This window comes from Rhincodon typus, chromosome 3 (genome assembly GCF_021869965.1).
Source record: "Rhincodon typus isolate 14 chromosome 3, sRhiTyp1.1, whole genome shotgun sequence".
NCBI classification, from domain to species: domain Eukaryota; kingdom Metazoa; phylum Chordata; class Chondrichthyes; order Orectolobiformes; family Rhincodontidae; genus Rhincodon; species Rhincodon typus.
The window spans coordinates 5,616,491-5,635,286 of record NC_063334.1 but is presented as its reverse complement, the minus strand read 5'-3'; the positions used below and the strand labels follow the sequence as shown (position 1 = coordinate 5,635,286).

At 43.8% G+C, this 18,796-nt stretch overlaps 1 protein-coding gene across 1 annotated transcript in view; it reads left to right on the top strand.

Moving 5' to 3' along the window:
- LOC109920174 (neuromedin-K receptor-like) overlaps window positions 1-13,094 on the top strand; it is a 62,106-nt gene extending 49,012 nt beyond the window's left edge. Inside the window, exons 3-4 of the mRNA XM_048619732.1 lie at window positions 2,104-2,300; window positions 5,624-13,094. Of these exons, the coding sequence (XP_048475689.1) occupies window positions 2,104-2,300; window positions 5,624-5,939 (513 nt within the window). The 3' untranslated portion in view covers window positions 5,940-13,094. The remainder of the gene's footprint in view (window positions 1-2,103; window positions 2,301-5,623) is intronic.
- The last annotated feature ends 5,702 nt before the right edge of the window (window positions 13,095-18,796 follow it).

The window sequence follows — 18,796 nt, the reverse complement described above, 5'->3', positions numbered from 1 at the left end:
CCAAAAAAGAATCCCCCTCGTCCTCACGTACCACCCCACCAACCTCCGGATCCAACGCATCATCCTCCGACACTTCCGCCATCTGCAATCCGACCCCACCACCAAAGACATCTTTCCCTCCCCACCTTTATCTGCTTTCCGGAGGGACAACTCTCTCCGTGACTCCCTTGTCCGCTCCACACTCCCCTCCAGCTCCACCACACCCGGCACTTTTCCCTGCAACCGCAGGAAGTGCTACACCTGCCCCCATACCTCCTCCCTCACCCCCATCCCAGGCCCCAAGAAGACTTTCCACATCAAGCAGATGTTCACCTGCACATCTGCCAATGTGGTATACTGCATCCGCTGTACCCGGTGTGGCTTCCTCTACATCGGGGAAACCAAGCGGAGACTCGGGGACCGCTTTGCAGAACACTTACGCTCGGTTCGCAACAAACAACTGCACCTCCCGGTCGCGAACCATTTCAACTCCCCCTCCCATTCCTCAGACGACATGTCCATCCTGGGCCTCCTGCAGTGCCACAACGATGCCACCCGAAGGTTGCAGGAACAGCAACTCATATTCCGCTTGGGAACCCTGCAGCCCAATGGTATCAATGTGGATTTCACAAGTTTCAAAATCTCCCCTCCCCCCACCGCATCCCAAAACCAGTCCAGCTCGTCCCTGCCTCCCTAACCTGTTCTTCCTCCCACCTATCCCCTCCTCCCACCTCAAGCCGCACCTCCATCTCCTACCGACCAACCTCATCCCGCCCCCTTGACCTGTCCGTCCTCCCTGGACTGACCTATCCCCTTCCTAACTCCCTACCTACACTCACCTTTCCTGGCCCCATCCCCGCCTCTTCGACCTGTTTGTTTCCTCTCCACCTATCCTCTCTATCCCTCTTCTATCCGCCTCCCACTCTCTCCCTATTTATTTCGGAACCCCCTTCCCCTCCCCCTTTTCTGATGAAGGGTCTAGGCCCGAAACGTCAGCCTCTCTGCTCCTATGATGCTGCTTGGCCTGCTGTGTTCATCCAGCCCTGCACCTTGTTGTCGAGGAAATTTATATGTTGTGAGATTCCACTGTAAAATCACCATCTTAATCATGAATGTGTAAATTGCTAAGGCAACAACTATACACTTTATTCCCAAACATCTAGGTCAGTAGAACTCTTCAAAGTATAGAATTACAGAACTCCTACAGGGTGGAAGTTGGCATCCAGTCCATGCCAAGCCCCCAAAGAGCACCCCACACTGTTATCTTGCATTTCCTGTGGCTAATCCACCTAGCCTACACATCCCTGGACACTATGAGCAATTTAACATGGCCAATCCACCTGGCCTACACATTTTTAGACTGTGGGAAGAAACCCCCACAGACACAGGGAAAATGTGCAAACTCCACACAGACAGTTGCCTGAGGGTAGAATTGAACCTGGGTCCCTAGCACTGCCAGGCAGCAGTGCTAACCACTGAACCATCACACCACCTCATGTTAGTCCTCATTAAAACCTGTTATTTTGTTTTGGAAGCCCCAGTACAGAGGTTTCAGTGCAGAATGTATGCTATATGGTTGGAGGTACCTTTCGTTGGATGAGACTCTATGACAAAGCCCTGTGTGTCCTCCTGGTGAATATTGGATCTTACAGCAGCACACTGCACCTTGGCCAACAACTATCCCTCAACCACCATAAAACAATGAAATGATCTGGTCTTTCACTATTTGTAGAGGTGTGCTGTGGCAAATTGACTACCACATTCCCCTAAATTGAGATAGACTGATTTTTAATCAGTAAGGAAATCAAGGGTTATAGGGAAAACCAGGAAAATGGAGTTCAAGATTACCAGATCAGCCATAACCTCATTGAATAGCAGAGCAGACTGGATGGACTGAATGGCCTACTTCTCCTTTTGGTTTTATTATGGTCATTACAACAGCAAAACACTTCAAATGTGGTCCATTTGCAATAAAACACTTTTGAGATGTTCTGCAGTCGCAACAGATTTGATACAGAGAAGTTTCTTTTCTTTTTGGATATGAGCCGTGTCACTCAGCCACATGCTTAGGGACAATGAAGATGCTGATATTTTGATTATAACACAGTTCCTTTTCTCCTGCAGGTTGTTAAAATGATGATTGTGGTAGTGTTTACCTTCACCATTTGCTGGCTGCCATACCACGTCTTCTTTCTTGTGACCAAACAGCATCCACACATCAACAGCTGGAAGCCCATACAACAGGTTTATTTAACAGTGTTCTTGCTGGCAATGAGTTCCAACATGCATAACCCCATCATATACTGTTGTCTAAACAGCCGGTAAGTCTGGAAAAGTCTTGTTTGGGGATATTGTGGGAATGGGAAATTTTTCCACCCAGCATCTACTTGCACAGATTTTGTGGCTTGTAACTGGTTCCTTATTCCTTCCATGATTGCTTGGTGGCCATTTTCAATTTACCCAATTAGCAGATGCAAAGCGGTCATTTTTGGGGTCGCATTGTTTGCTTTGTCTTTTGCTTTCTTCACACAAAATAGATCAAACCAGTGGGCAAATGCTGACCTGTTCGGGCTCAGAAGGTCCCAGTTTTGATTGCAAGTTTTATCAGGCTAGTTTGGCCACTGTATTTTTAGGGTTATCCAACTTACAGCAGCATTCCTGAGAAAAGTAAGGGGAAGCCTGTCCATAATTCTCGCTCCCAATTATTTCTGGTGATCCCTAATGGAAGCGTGTATAGTGTGTGTGGTAGGATGGGGTTTGAATGCCCAGGGGAAACATTATGCCTATGAAGAAATCATATGGACGAAGTCATTTGTAAAACTAGTCCCCAACCCAACAACCACCCACACCACTCACAAAACTACCTCCTAACCACCGGTATGAATCATCAATACCTGCTCTTCTGCAGTTTAATAACACTCCCCATAGAGGAGTGCCTCACCTTCTCCTCCACTTGCCCCTTAAAACACACACCCTTCTTAAGGTAGTCAAAACTATCCTGCCCAATGCCATTTACTGATTGACCTGAGGGGACGAGTTTGGCTGGACACCTGGGTCTGTGACGCAGAGTGATGTCAACAGTATGGATTCAATTCCCGCACTGGCTAAGATTACCACAAAGGCTCCTCCTTCTCAATCTCTCGCCTCGCCTTGGGTATGGTAACCCTTGGGTCCCACCAACACCAGTTGTCTCTCTAATGAGAGAGCAGGTCTGCTAAGAGCAGGGCGACTTGACCTTTTCTGAGGAAGGGTCACCGGACCCGAAACGTTAACTCTGTTTTCTCCTCCACAGATGCTGCCAGGCCTGCTGAGCTTTTCCAGCAACTTTGTTTTTGACCTTTACTAGCCTGGGTCGCAGGTTCCATTGTGTCTTCTTTCTAGGCCTGCCCACTCTCCAGGACTGCTGGAGCTGCTGATCAATCTGATTGGCCGGCAGCTCCAGAAGGTGGGGCTTGCTCTCACTGAGGCACAGACTGACGGGGCACTCTGTGTTAATTTACCCACGATGCTGCAGGGTAGGCTTCTTCATGGCCTGTCAGCTGGCCACTGACTTCCCTTTTGGGAAGGTGGGGTGTCCATTCCCCCACCCTCTGTGAAATTCTGCCCCACGTTTAAGCAGTCGTGAATCTGAAGGCACGTGTTTCTCATTCGCTGATTATTTAATTGAAAATGTACGGATCATTCTGCTGAGACTACCTTTTAATAATATCTAAATATATTTTAAAAATAGTAAGACCTTGACAATCAACTTCACACAATGGAGTACAAATTGGGAATCCAAGAAGGTGCCTCAATTCCCACTGGTTGCACAACATCAGTAAGTTCTGCATCTAGTGCAAGGAATATGAACAATTATCTGTGGATTTAACTCACTGTCTAGAACTTGTGATTTATGAAAAGTTTTGCGTGCTAAATCTGTGTCCATTTTCTCAGGACCTGTTATTTAAGAACCTTTCTCCATCTACCACAACAGAAAACATCCTAAACCAAAACAAAAGGACATACCTGACTGATTATGATGTTTTAACCCTCCTTCATCTTTCTTGGCCTATTGACACACTCAAAAATCATGCCATACTTCTCCCACTGTTCTTCTGTATTGGGACAGCCTCACTTGATTCCTCTTTTACCAATCCAGCCATAATCTCCAATAGTGACTTGTATTTCCATCCACAAAAAAAAGTCTTGCAGAAATCTATTCTTAGACCACTCTCCAATCTCATCTTTGTGTTATGCCTTGGACACATCATCTATAGATATAGTGTCAGCTTCCATCAATGCACTAATGATACCAAACTCTACTTTTCCATTATCCCTTAGTTGTGTTCTTTTCATGTGAATTTCCAATTTGCCAGAATTTCAGATGCTTGAATCACTGTTCTTGAATTCCTTCCTAAATCCTTCACACCCATTCACCTTTCTATCCTCTTAAAAGGACTTCCTTTAAATCTCTATTAATGAAGCTATTGATCACCAGTCTTAACATTTCCTCTTTTAACTTGGCACAGTTTTTTTTTCAGATTGTGTCTTGAAATATTTTTCAATCCAAAATGAGCTAGTTAAATCCAAAACCCATTAAATTCAATTAAACCCGTTGCCTCTGCCTGCTCCTGCCCCACCTGAACTCATCTGTGCTTACCTTGACTCTGTTTTCTCCCCTGAACCCCCTCACCTCCACCCCCAACGGTCCAGGAATTCCCCACCTATGTCCGAGACACCACCCACGCCCTTCAGCTCCTCCACGACTTCCAATTCCCTGGCCCCCAACACCTCATCTTCACCATGGACATCCAATCCCTGTACGCTTGCATTCCCCACGCGGATGGCCTAAAAGCCCTCCGCTTCTTCCTCTCCCACAGGCCCAACCATTCCCCCCTCCACAGACACCCTTATCCACTTAACTGAATTCGTCCTTACCCTTAACAACTTCTCCTTCAACTCCTCCCACTTCCTACATACTAAGGGGGTCACTTGACCTGAAACGTTAACTCTGATTTCCCTCCACAGATGCTGCCAGATTTGTTGAGTTTTTCCAGCAATTTTTGTTTTTGTTTCTGATTTCCAGAGTCCTCAGTTCTTTCAGTATTTTTTTGTTTAGCCAAAGTGCTTATGTTGTTCTGATCTGTAATGTAGACCTTGAAGGAATGCTGGAAGCAGATTCATTGATAATGCGGGTGGCACGGTGGCTCAGTGGTTAGCACTGTTGCCTCACAGCACCAGGGACCTGAGTTTGATTCCACCCTCAGGTGACTGTCTGTGTGGAGTTTGCACATTCTTCCCGTATCTGTGTGGGTTTCCTCTGGGGGCTCTGGTTTCCTCCCACAATCCAAAGGTGTGCGGGGTAGGTGGAATTGGCCATGCTAAATTGCCCATAATGTCCAGGGATGGGTCTGAGTGGGATACTCTGAGGGTCGGTGTGGACTCGTTGGGCCAAAGGGCCTGTTTCTGTACTGTAGGGATTCTATGATTAAAAAATGAATTTGGTCTGAGCCCATGGACCTGGGCAGGGTCAGCTGTAGCGACAGTGTAATATGCTCCCTGGTACATATACCAATGAGGCTTAGCTTCAGCCCCTGCATTTTTGGGGTTGTGCCTCAGCAATGACCAAAAGCTTCACCATTCTGTTTTGTTTGCACACATGCAGGTTTCGAGCGGGGTTCAAGAGGGTTTTTCAATGGTGCCCCTTCATTGAATTTTCCACCTATGACAAACTGGAACTGCAATTGACCAGATTTCAGCCCACTCGACAGAACAGCGCCTATATCATCTCCCGCATGGAATCCAACATGACGGTGGAGTTTGACACGTCTGAGAATGATAGTGCAGAGGCTGGCAGTAAAAAGGGCACGACTTTACAGAATATGAGTTTTAATGGACACTCTCGACGTAACTCAAAGAACACTTCCATAAGCTCAAGCTTCTTCAGTCAGGCAAACACATCGTTGGACGAATACTCATAAAGCAGTAAATTGTATTTTTCCATTAGTCGACTGGGCATGCTTAACTGGTGCAGTTCAACATGGAAGCTGATTCCTTCGTATTAGGATCAGGTGGAGGCATTATTATGACAATTGACCATGAAGTCAACACTGCTCCAACAATGAAACTTGAATCTAGGTTGATGCTGCATTGTCAGGAATGCCATCCTTTGAGTGAGATAATAGGTCTATTTTTTATGGTTTTTTTTTACCATGTGTAAGCAGAACGTACTGCTCCATTCCTGCTGTAGATTCTGAACCACTGCGTATAGTGCTGGCCAGAGTTCCTCCCAGCTTCAGGCAAGAGCCTCCACTGATTGTGCAGACTGGGTCCCTAGTAGTTATGTAGGTTCCTATTGCACTGTTCATGTTCCAATAGATTGTCAGGGTATGTTTTGCCCATTGCTTTGAGACATAAGACAGCGTAGCCACTAGTCCTTAAAGGAAGCACTACAAACCACTCAAAGACCACATTATTAAGTAGTCAATGAAGTAAGGAGGTGAGGGGGGTGGGTAGAGTTGTGGAGGCAGGAACGGCACATTCACAATGCCTGGTAGGTGTCTCACTGACATAAAAATCATCCCCATTAAAGAGAAGCCGACTTTGTTGTTGAGGTGTTCATCAAATTTACCCACCCTATGGCACCAGTTGAAGATGAGCAGAAAGTTGTCCTGGCCTCTCACCATTCCTCAGCCAACAGCAGATTAATCAGATTGGCTGAATCTGGAATTTTGTTGACTACAATTTTGGCTGCCATGCATTCCAAACAATAAAGCAATGACTGCAGTGTTGAAACTGTGGAATTTATTGGGACTTTCTGTGACTATGAGAGGAGCAATCACACTGCAAGTTTGTTTCTTTCTTTTCCCTATTAAAATGGGAAGCAGAGTCCATGGTGTACCCAGCACCTTTTACAAATGCTCAGTAGCGTGTCTTTTTATGTGCCATTTTTGTGAAGTGTGTGAGTATTGTTTTGTCAAAATGGAAGTGGTCTGAGATTTGAAACTATATCAGTTTCAATAATCCCTCAAGGATTTTAAAAATGAATGCAGGGATAAATGTTTACTACTGGGAATGTGAGGGTTAAGGAAGACATGCTGATTAGAGCAGTTACAAATCGCCTGTAATTTTGTTTATTGCATTACCCAAACTTCTCAAATAATTACCAAGATTCCACGGTAACTCCAGTTCAGCTTTCCAGAATGCTAACGGAATAGGATCTTGAGCTAGATTTTCAGCCTTGAAATCCCCGAATGCATTAGCAGCAAGATGTCATCAAGAGCTTGAAGTTGAGCAGAGGATGAAATTAGATTTTTAACACTTATTTTTCCATGGGACCTGGGGATCCTAGGCAAGGCCAGCGTTTGTTGCTCATCCCTGTCCACCTTTGAACTGTGTGATCTGTGAGACAATTTGAGAGGACAGTTAAGGGTCAACTACATAGCTATAGGCCAGATTTTGTTATATTGCTTCATGGGATGTGGGCATCACTGACTAGACCAGCATCTAGTGCCCATCCCAGTTGCCCAGAGGGCAGTTAAGAGTCAACCACATTTCTGTGGGTCTGGAGTCACATGTAGTTCAAACCAGCTAAGGATGGTAGATTTCCTTCCCTAAAGGATACTAGTGAACCAGACGGGTTTCCGTAACAATTGATGATAGTTTCACAAGTCTCCATCACTGACACTAACTCCCGCTTCCAGATTTATGTAGAATGTGATCCAAAACAAAAAATGTCTGGGGACAGTACTGAATCTAAAACAACGGGAGGCTTGGAGAACAGCAGTAAACCCAGTCTATCCCTGTGAGATAGTATTCTAGATGTTGCACTTATCAGCTAGTTTCCAATGGCAACTATCACTGTTAGTATGAAAACCGTCAGTCACATTTCTAAGATACTGCTGATCTCCACACAAGAAAGCGAAAAGGCATATTAATGTTACCTTTTGAATGACAATGCACATCTAAGATTCTAAAGGATGACTGAAGTTTACTGGATTCGTGAAAGTTTGATTATCACAAAATGAAGACGTTCACCTTTTCATAGTGGGATTTGTATCCAAAATTAATTTAAAATCTCCTAACAGATGACGATGTTTCAAACTCACTCTGAAATGAAGGCTGCAGGATGCAGGATATTTAATTGGCTGTTCTTGGTGTAAGTGGCAGTGTATCAGCAGGTCTCTTCTGTGAACAATTATTCAGTATCCAAGTGACAAGGAAGGACTGAGAAACTGTGAGATTTCTTTTAACGTGACCTATAAAATCAGAGTTCTAATGCAATTGGCATGAAAGAAGGGTAATTTGCCACATCTCTGGTTAGCATCCACCAGTCCCGTCTCTCAATATTGATTCTAATAATCATATGTTGATAGTCAAAAGTGTGTTTGATTCATTATGTGTGCAAGATATTAAGTACTGTATGTAAACTGAGCAGACCCATATTAATATGCTATTCTATACAGGTAAATGATAGCTACTTGTTGATACTGAGGCTCACTTAGAACAGTGATCCACAATTAAGTTATAAGCTGCAAAAGTTCTTTCATTCTCATTTATCTCCTTGTCCATGTTATGTTTGGTTCAACCTACCTGCATAAGATTTTGGATAAGAACACAAAAAAGCTGTGGTCCAGCATTACCGTTTCTTTTCAAAGCCAGCATGTGTTGGCTTTCTCTTTTTTTAATCAAAATGCAAATCACTGAAAATGTTCAAGATTTAAGGCTTTTTACAGTATTTGTCTTGGGGTGTGGGTGTTGCAAGGACAGCATTTATTTCCCATCGTTAGTTGCCTGAAAAGTTGGTGATGAATCACTTCCTTGAACTACTCAGTTATAAGAAACTTATTAGAACTGAGTATCCTATTAACCAGTACAGACAGCAGTTAAGAATGTGGAACTGGAGTCATGTGTAGGTCACACCAGAAAGGATGACACCTTGCACATTCGTGAGCCAAGTGGGTTCCCACAACAGTCAAATGGCTTCATGTTTATATCCAGACTTTTAAAAAAACCATAAGATTCATAAACTGCAATGACCAAATTTGCATTGGATGCCCTGGATTAACAAACCTACTAACATAATGCTAAACTACAATATCCAGCAATGCTTTTAAGGGGCATGAATTCCATTCACTGCTGCATCTGCAGTTGAGCAGCTCAAGTCTCAAAACACATCATGTGATGAACTTCTCAGGAGTTAATAATGTCCTAACTTGTTCCGAGAGCTGGAATATGGGATATGTTGAATTTATCAAACAGTACTGCAAGCATGAAGACCAGCAGACAGCAATTCTAAAATAGATAATTAGTTTATTTCAAACACAAACCCAAGGCTATCTGGCTTCATCATGTTACCAAGGTGTTTAGTGAAGTCAGTCATGACAAACATACCATGGGCATAGTAAAAGCTTTGCTGGGATCCCAAGTGCTTTATTTTTTATTTGTTGCTGATAGGTGGGCATTGTTGACAAGGCTAACATTTATTGGCCATTCCTAATTGCTCTTGAGAAGATGGTGGTTAGACACGCCAGCTGCCTAAAGTCTGTTTTGTGGTGCTAGGAAGGGATTTTGAAGAATTTGATCCAGTGACATTGAAGGACGGTGATGTAGCTCCAAGTCAGGATGGCTTGTGACTTGGAGGGAACTCGTAGGTGGTTCTGTTTCTATGGACATGCTGCCCCTGGTCTCCTTTGTGGTGGTGCTACAGAAGAAGCCTTGGTAAACTTCTACATTGCATCTTGACAATGGTACATACTGCGACCATGCCTTCTTTGTGGTGGCCAATTTTTACTGGGTCTCCATGAAGCCATACTCAGGCAAATGCTACCTTGGGGTCACCTCACGCCCGAAGTTCAGCTGTTCTGCCCATGTTTGAATCAAGGCTGTATGAGGTCAGGAATCAAATGATCCTAGCAGGATCCAAACTGAACATCAGGTTATTGGAAGTGTTGCTTGATAGCATTGTTGATGGCATGTTCCATAGCTTTCGTTATATTAGTGAATAGACTGATTTGGCAGTATTTGGACAGATTAGATCTTTCCTATTTCTGTTAACAGAACTTATGTGGACATTTTGTACTTTTCTTGTGTAGATGCCAGTGTGCTGAACTGTCCTGAAGCAGTTCAGAGGAATAGTCACTGGACCCGAAATGTTAACTCTGATTTAATTTTCCCCACAGATCCTGTCAGACCTGCTCAGCTTTTCCAGCAACTTCTGTTTTTGTCCTGAAGCAGCCTGGCTAGGAGCTTGGCTATTTCTGGAGCATGTCCCCAGCACAATAGCTGGAATGTTATCTGGGCTCAGTTATAGAATCCCTACAGTGTAGAAGCAGGCCACTCAGCTCATCGAGTCCAGACCACCCCTCCGAAGAGCATCCCACCCAGACCCCCCCTACCCTAACCCTGTGTTTCCTATGGCTAACCCACGTAGCCTGCACATCCCTGGACACTCTGGCCAATTTAGCCTGGCCTATCAACCTAACCTGTACAGGTTTGGGCTTTGGCATCCAGAGGAAACACAGAGAGTCGTCCAAGGCCGGAATCGAACCCAGGTCCCTGGAGCAGTGCTAACTACTGAGCCACCGTGCCGCCTTACGTGATAGTACTATCTCTCCTTTTAGGAAGAAGTGAGTTTAAGTCCTACCCTAGGGCTTGAGTACTCCATGCCAACATTCAGCGCAGAACTGAGGGAGTGCAGCATTGTCAGAGGTACTGTATTTGAGGTTTTGTCTACCCCCTCAGGAGGATTCAAAAGGCACTATTTAAAAGAAGAGCAGTGGTGTTATCCCCAGCGCCTTGACCAATATCTATCTCTCAATCAATATCATGAAAACTAATTGTGTGGTGATTAGCACATCATTCTTTCTGGAGGCTTGTTCTATACACAGTGGCTGTTGCATTTTTCAGCAAGGACAATAGTGGCATCTCAAAGATCTTTCTTTTCTCATTGCTTTTGCTTTATCTGGCACACTCATGTCGCTGCCAAGCATCCCATATAAAAAAAAGATTTTGTGGTCAAATACAATTGGCCACTGATAACGCTGGGTGCTGCATGGATAGCCAGTTTTGATCAGCTAGATCTTCTCTAACTGTATCTCATTTAGTCCAGTGATGAGTTCAGGCAATATAACGGTGGATGCTTGCAGCATGAAGTTAGGACTTTGACTCCACGAAGACTTTAATGGAGTGACGCATCTTTGACTGGTGGGTTGGTGAGAAAGGTGAGCAGATTTGTAGGTTCTTACTCACATTGTGCATCACAAGGTTTCGTCCACTCAGCATTCCTCAGCGTTCCCATGGACACTAACTTGAGGTACATGGTGAAAACCTATTTCATTTTGAAGAAAGTACTAAACAACCATTCACCAACCCACCCAAACAATATCAACCAAGTCAAGGGATCATTTAGATCAAGGGTCATCTGTAAAGGAGGTAGCTCTCTACATGATATGATTTATGCCCCAGTCAAGAACTGGTCCAGTTTCTTGAAATTCCTAAGGTTCCTTCAATTTGTTTCTTGCTCCAGTCAACTGAGTTTCTGATTTACACTCTCTGATTTTCACTTCCACTAAATGAGATTCTCTTTTCCACCCTCTGCAGCATGATTTTGTAGAATTTCCTCAAAGCTGCTTTTCATTCTTTGTCCATCTCATTTTCTCATGCCACAGCTCTCAAGATCATCCATGGCTCTGAATTTCCTTGGAACACAGCCAGTTAGACAGGTGATAGTAAATCTTGTTATCTGCCTCACCTCCAACAGACTCACAGCTGAAATTCAGGGCTTAGACATTACCTAATGTCAAACAAACGAAACAGCATGACAACAGAGCAAAAACATAGAAAATAGGAGCAGGGGTAGGCCATTCGGTCCTTTGAGCCTGCCTGAAACAGCTGATGATACTGGAGACAGTCACATGCTAAAACATTGTTTGAGCCACTCATATGTTCCTGATTGAGTCTATTCTACACTGGGGTCAGTGAGCACAGGTTAGGTGATTATATCACTGGATACCAAAATTGTGTTTGCAGAGGTGACCCTGAACACTCTCATTGCTTGTGATTTCAGCCCTGTCCCATTTTCACTGACCACTCGCGGTTTGGCGTTTATGACGACTTCAGTGTGAGCTCAAGGATCAGTTCCTTGTTTTACCACAATTCACTTTGCAGTCCTCTGATCTGAACATTAACATGATCAACTTCAGGCTGCAAACACAGTTCCTTTTTACTCATAGCTGTCGGTGCTGGGATGATGGTGTGTATTTTTCTGAAGTCAGGTGAAGAAAGCAGTTTGTCTTGGTTGTTAGCCTGCTTTCTATTTTCTGCCAGTCTCCTGGTTACTAAATCTGCTCTGTCTTGCTAGATTTTTGACCTTTCCTTTCTACCAAACCCTTTAAATATTCAAGCACTCTCCCTGCCTCACATATGCCTTTCCATTGATTTCACTCCTTTCATTTCATGTTAAAAACACACCTGCCATTTAACCATCTCTTGTCCTTCATCCAAGCACTTAACAGGGTTGTTCTATTTCTTTTCACATGGATAATTGTATTTCACTCCCCCTTATCCCTTTCACTCATTGTGTTCCTTTTTAATTGCCACTTATCTGTAAAGTTGCTTAGTCTTCAGGAAAAACAAGATAATCTTAACAGTTGATGCTTATTCAAACATGTTATCTAACAAGTTGAATGTTTGCAGTTTTTTTTACAATTATATTTAATTGATTTGCTTTGTATAACCTGATTGTTATGTTGTAGTTATGACTGCATGCACCTGTACGATGCAGTCAAAAGTTTCAATTTCCATGTATTTGAACATTATCATTGTTTAACTTGTGATGTTTTCTTCTGTGTTTGAGCTACAGCTTTAACCTTCTAAAAATGGATTTTCATTACAGCTTACAATGTCTATGTTGTGTAATATGAAGAGCATTGCCACAAATTTCTCTGTTGTAAATTGCCAAAAGTTATGAAGTGAAATTGAGTATTCCAAACAGTGTCGTTGTGTGCTTCAATGTAGATTCTGTGTCAAAATGTGAAGCATGCAATTAGATATGTTTTGGTCTGTTTCAAAGTACCTCAAGTCAGAGTTTTATGTATTGTGTTGTTATTTAAAATAAAGCCAAAAATGCAGAGCAATATATAACATCAAAACGTGTGAAATTCACAATATAGAGATGTTAGGTAACAACACCAATGGAGACAAGATAGACAGAATATGTATCCTGACGTATCTTGTCATGAAAAAGAAAAAGCCATGAAACAAGATAAGTATATTGTGTCAAAAAGTTCAGTTAAGAGATTTTGGGTATGGAAATGTGGGAAACCAATCCTTCAGTGAAGTCTTACTCCAAGCTTCCAATCCCGTCTCTTTCATCTCCTCATCATAATAAATAGATTTCCATTAAGATATCTGCAGTCTGAACTGAAACTGTATAAAGCTCAGTCTGAAGGCTGTGTGTTGGAAGTCTTACTTCAGAGATTTGAGTACATTATCTAGGCCATGTTTAGGGTAAGACTTTAAACTGAATCTCTTCTCGGACTGACATAAAAGATGTCATTTACTGTGTGGATGAATGTCATAGAAGTCCTCCTCAACTTAACAAAATAATTGAATATTTGTTCATTATCTCACTTGCTTATAAAAATCATAAGAGAACCATATGATATAGGAGCATACAGGGTGGCTCAGTTGTTAGCACTGCTGCTTCACAGCTTCAGGAACACAAGTTCAATCCCAACCTCAGGCAACTATCTGTGTGGAGTTTGCACATTCTGCCATTATCTGTGTGGGTTTCGTCCAGGTGCTCCAGTTTCCTCCCACAATCCATAGATGTGCAGGTGAGGTAGATTGGCCATGCTAAATTGTCCATAGTGTCCGAAGATGTGCAGGTTAGGGGGTTAGCCATGGGAAATACAGGGATTGGGTGGGATACTCCTCAGGAGGGTCAGTGTGGACTTGATGGGCTGAATGCCCTGCTTGCACACTGTAGGGGCTCTTAAAAAAAAGTAGGCCATTGAGTCCACAGTTCTGTACATTGAGCTGTAAAACCTCTGTGTCATTCTCACCATTTGCCTTCCCAACCATTTTTGTGTCATCCGCAAACTTGGTTACAATACTTTCACCTACATTGCTGATTTGATAATCCTCAACTCCACTTTCCTGCCTCTACATCATAACCCTTGATTCTCTTACTGATTAAAAATCTGTCTATCACAGCCTTGAATGTACATTATGATCCAACTTCTACAGCCCAGTGGTGAATTCCACTACCCTCTGAGAGAAAGTAATCCTCCTCATTTTTGTTTTAAACGTGAAAACCCTGATTCTGAGATTATGCTCTCTAGTCCTAAACTCTCCCACAATGGGAAGCAACCTTTCCATATCTACCCTGCCAATTCCCCAAGACCCTTGCATTTTTCAATAAGTTGCCTTCCATTCTTCTAAACTCTAATAATACAGACCCAAGTTACTTAAACTGTCCTGATACACAGTCCCTCCATATCCAGGATCAACCAGTGAACATTCTCTGGACTATCTCCAATGCCAATATATCGTTACTTAGAGAAGATGAAAACTGTACAGTATTCCTGGTATTGTCTGACTACTGGCTTGTGTGATTTCAGCAAGTCTTCACAATTTGTATTGTCCAATCCCTTTGAAATAAAGGTCAACATTTCATTTGTTTTTCCTATTACCTGCTGAACCTGTATACTAGCTATTTGTGATTTATGCACAGGCAGTCCCAAATGCCTCTGTGTTATAACTTGTTGCAAGCTTTCTCCATTTAATTAATATTCAGCTCCTCCATTCTTCCTGCAAAATTGATAACTACACATTTTCCCACATTATATTTCATCAGCCATGGTTTTGCCCACTCGCTCAACCTATCTATGTCCCTTTGTAGATTCTTTGCATCTTCCTCACCATTTGCCTTCACAACTAATTTTGTGTCATCCGCAAACTTTGTTACGGTATATTCACTTTCTTCATCCAAGGTATTAATATATATTGTAAATAATTGTGTGCCAGCACTGATCACTGTGGCACTCCATTAGTTACAGGTTGCTGTAGTGATTGGAACCAGGTAGACTATGAGGTTTCTGAATGGGGTTGTTAACCTGAGCCAATCAGGAAAGCCTTGGCTGACCAACATAACCAGAGATTAAAATCGCCTCAGTTGAGGACTGACTCTGAGCTGGTTGACCATAGCTAGTGTACAGTGCACATGTAAATAAAGGTTGATTTGGTGATGGGATACTGGCCTCTGTGGAGTTATTTCAGTGGCAAGAGGAAAAACAAGATGTTCCTGAAGAACACTCCCTCGCAACAGCCATCTTGGAGTTGGGGTAAGTATTTTTGGCATCATGCCTCGATTTGGGAAGCTTGATTCATTTGACCCTGCTGTCAAAGATTGAGCCCAGTATGAGGGAAGAATGCAATGATTTTCTGGGCAAATGATATTGGGCCAGATGGAAATCCATGAGTAATCCTTCTGACTGCCTACGGACTCGCACTATTTTTGACTAAGGGGCTTAACTTTCCCAGAGGTACCGGACACAAAAACTTTCCAAGAGTTGATAGAGTTGGTTAAGGAATGCTATGACCCCGAACCTCCTCTAATCCTGAGACGCTATCAGTTTTATTCGGCTGTTAGGGAACTGGGGGAGTCTGTATCAAGATTTTTGACAAGGTTACGATGACTGGCAGAGGCATGTGATTTTGGGTTAATCCTGAATGAGATGCTGAAAGATGATTTGGTATGTGAGATTAATGATGTCACAAGTGTGTAGTAGCTGGAGCCCAACTGGGCTTCAAACAGGCATTGCAGCTGGCCTTGTCATTAGAAAATGTGTCAAGTGGAGCTTGGGAACTACAGGGCATCCCAATGGAAGTGAACACCCTCACCCCTCCAACTGAGCTTGGGGAACACCACTTGAGTGTAGGTTATCACAGAGCCTCACGCAAGGCATATCCTGAGCAGAGGGACCCCAGGTCAACCCACAGCAGGACCCAACAACAAAACTGAGCTTTGGACAATTGGCTGAAAAGTTCTTCAGGATCTGGGACAGCAAGCCATTGTTATTGCTGTGGATATGCAGGCTCAAGACAGCACAGGAATCCTACAAGGCTCGACCTGAGTAAGAAAACTCATAGGCAGGTACCCAGGAGAGTACACATCCTGGACAGTTCCCCTACATGTGTGTTGGAACAATTAAATTGATTAGTGACATTCAAATCGGAACCAATTAAAATTGACGTTTGGTTAAATGGTCACCCAGTTCCCGTGGAGGCTGATACCAGTGCAGCTGTATCTGTGGTTTCAGAATCTGTCTTCAACAAGATTCACTCAGGACTTCAACCTTAAAGCTTGTGCAAAACCTCAGTCAGACTGAGAACATACAGTGGGGAACCGTTGCAAATTAAGGGAACAGCTTTGATTCCAGTCCCTTATGGGAAGCAGCTGGTGCAGTTACCACTTAAAAAGCTCGGGTCCAAGCCTATTGGGACAGAATTGGTTGAGAAAGATTTACCTTGATTGGCTCAACATTTTTCACTTGGAAAATGGCTGCCTCAGTGAAGTCCGAGTGAAAGAGTCAAGAGTTTTTCAGGAAGGGCTTGGAACTATCAAAGGGGCTAAAGTCAATTTACATGTTGACCAGGACGCAATTCTGAGATTTTGCAAGGCCCATCCAGTGCCATTAGCCTAGTGGGTAGAAGTACAGATGGAAATCAGGAGGCTGGAGAGTGAAGGAATCATCGAACCAGTGTAGTTTGCAGAATGGGCAGCATTGGTTGTATAAATTGTGAAGTCTGATGACTCGATTTGCCTTTGTGGAGATTTTAAGCAAACGGTAAGCCATTTCTCACAGCTGGATAAATGCCCGATCCCTCGCATAGAGGACTTGTACACAAATTTATTGTCGGGGGTGCTATCCTTTACGAAGCTGCACATGAGCCATGCCTACCTGCAACTGCGACTGGATGAGGGGTCCCAGATATATGCTACAATTAATACCCATAAGGGTTAATACCGATATACAAGACTGCTGTTTGGGGTATCATCAGCCTGCACCCTTTTTCAGTGGACCATGGAGAACCTTTTACTAGGGCTACCCCAGGTTGCTAATTATCTGGATGACGTACTAATAACTGGGAAGACCAATAAAGAGCACTTGGAGAACTTGGACGCAATGCTTAAAAGTCTCTCCCAGGCAGGCATGAGGCTTACAAGGCAAAAATGTGTGTTCCAGGTGCCCCAAGTGACCTACTTGGGTTACAGAGTTGACAAAACTGGGTTACACCCATTGGAGGGGAAGTGAGGGCGATCAAAGGAGTCCTGGCACCCGCATCTTTACAAGAGCTTAGGTCTTTCTATGGGTTAGTGAATTCATACATTACCTGGCCTCCATCCTGGCAACGTTACACCTGCTATTGAAAAAGGATCAGCCCTGGAGATGGTCACAAAGCTAAGAAGTAGCCTTTAGGGAAGTGAAAAAGCAGCTATCATCATCTAAGGTGTTGGCTCAATATGATCCCAAGCAAGATCTGGTGCTGACATGTGATGCCTCCTGCATGGTATCAGGGTAGTGTTGGCTTACAGGTGGCCCAGCAGAAAGGAACACCCGATAGTGTATCCTTCCCGAACTCTGGCTGATGCTGAATGCAAATATGCCCAGCTAGAGAAGGAACGTTTGGTGGTCATCTTTGGTGTGTGGAAGTTCCACCAGTGCCTTAATGGATGGGAATTTGTCATAGTAATAGATCACAAACCCCTGCTAGGGTTACTGAAGGAAGACAACGCAGTGCCGCCCACAGCTTCCAGCAGAATTCAGCATCGGGTCCTTATTCTCAGCATGTACAAGTACAAGCTGGAACACCGTCCTGGAAACCAAATGGCTAATGAAGATGCTTTGCGCTACCTCCCATTGGCAGATACTCCATCAGTGGTGCCTCCCCTGAAAGAGTCTGTTTTGGTGTTAAGCTTTCTGACCACCCTTCCAGTCACTGCAGCCTATATCCGACTGTGGACACAAAAAGATCCTGTCCTAGGTAAACTGAAAGAGTTGGTGGTAAAGGGGGAAACAGAAGGGCCATCACAGCTAGGATTGAGATATTTTTGGACCTGGCAAGACCGGATCACCATAGAGGACAACGTATTACTGTGGGGAGAAAGGATGATTGTCCCAAGCAAAGGTCAGTGTCAGATACTGCCTGAACTCCACCAGGGTCATCCAGGGGTTTCCACGATGAAGATGTTGACGAGAAGTTATATCTGGTGGCCAGGACTGGACGCTGACATAGCTGCATTGGTGGAGTAGTGCCCAGACTGCCAACAAGGACAAAAATTGCCACTGGCAGCACCCCCACATTTGTGGGAATGGCCGGGTTAACCCTGGACTCGGTTAGGGCATGTTGACTATGTCAGTCCTTTCATGCTCTCAGTGTTTCTGGCCATTGTGGATGCCCATTCAAAGTGGTTGGATGTGCATAAAGTTTGTTCAGCAAAATCAGGGATGACGATTGAGAAGCTGCAAGTATCGTTTACGATACATGGACTTACAATACATGAGACATCATTTAACAGCAGGGAATTCCAATATTTCCTAAAGTCAAATGGCATTTGGCACATAAGGACAGGTCCATACCATCCATCATCCAATGGTCCAGTAGAAAGGTCCAAACATTGAAAACAGGCTTAAAGAAGCAGCCTACAGCATCACTTGATACTAAATAGTCCTGGTTCCAGTTTAATTATAGGACCACCCCACACACAGCAACAGGGATAGCTCCAGCAGAGTTGTTGATAGGGAGTAGACTCCGCGCCAGGTTAAACCTG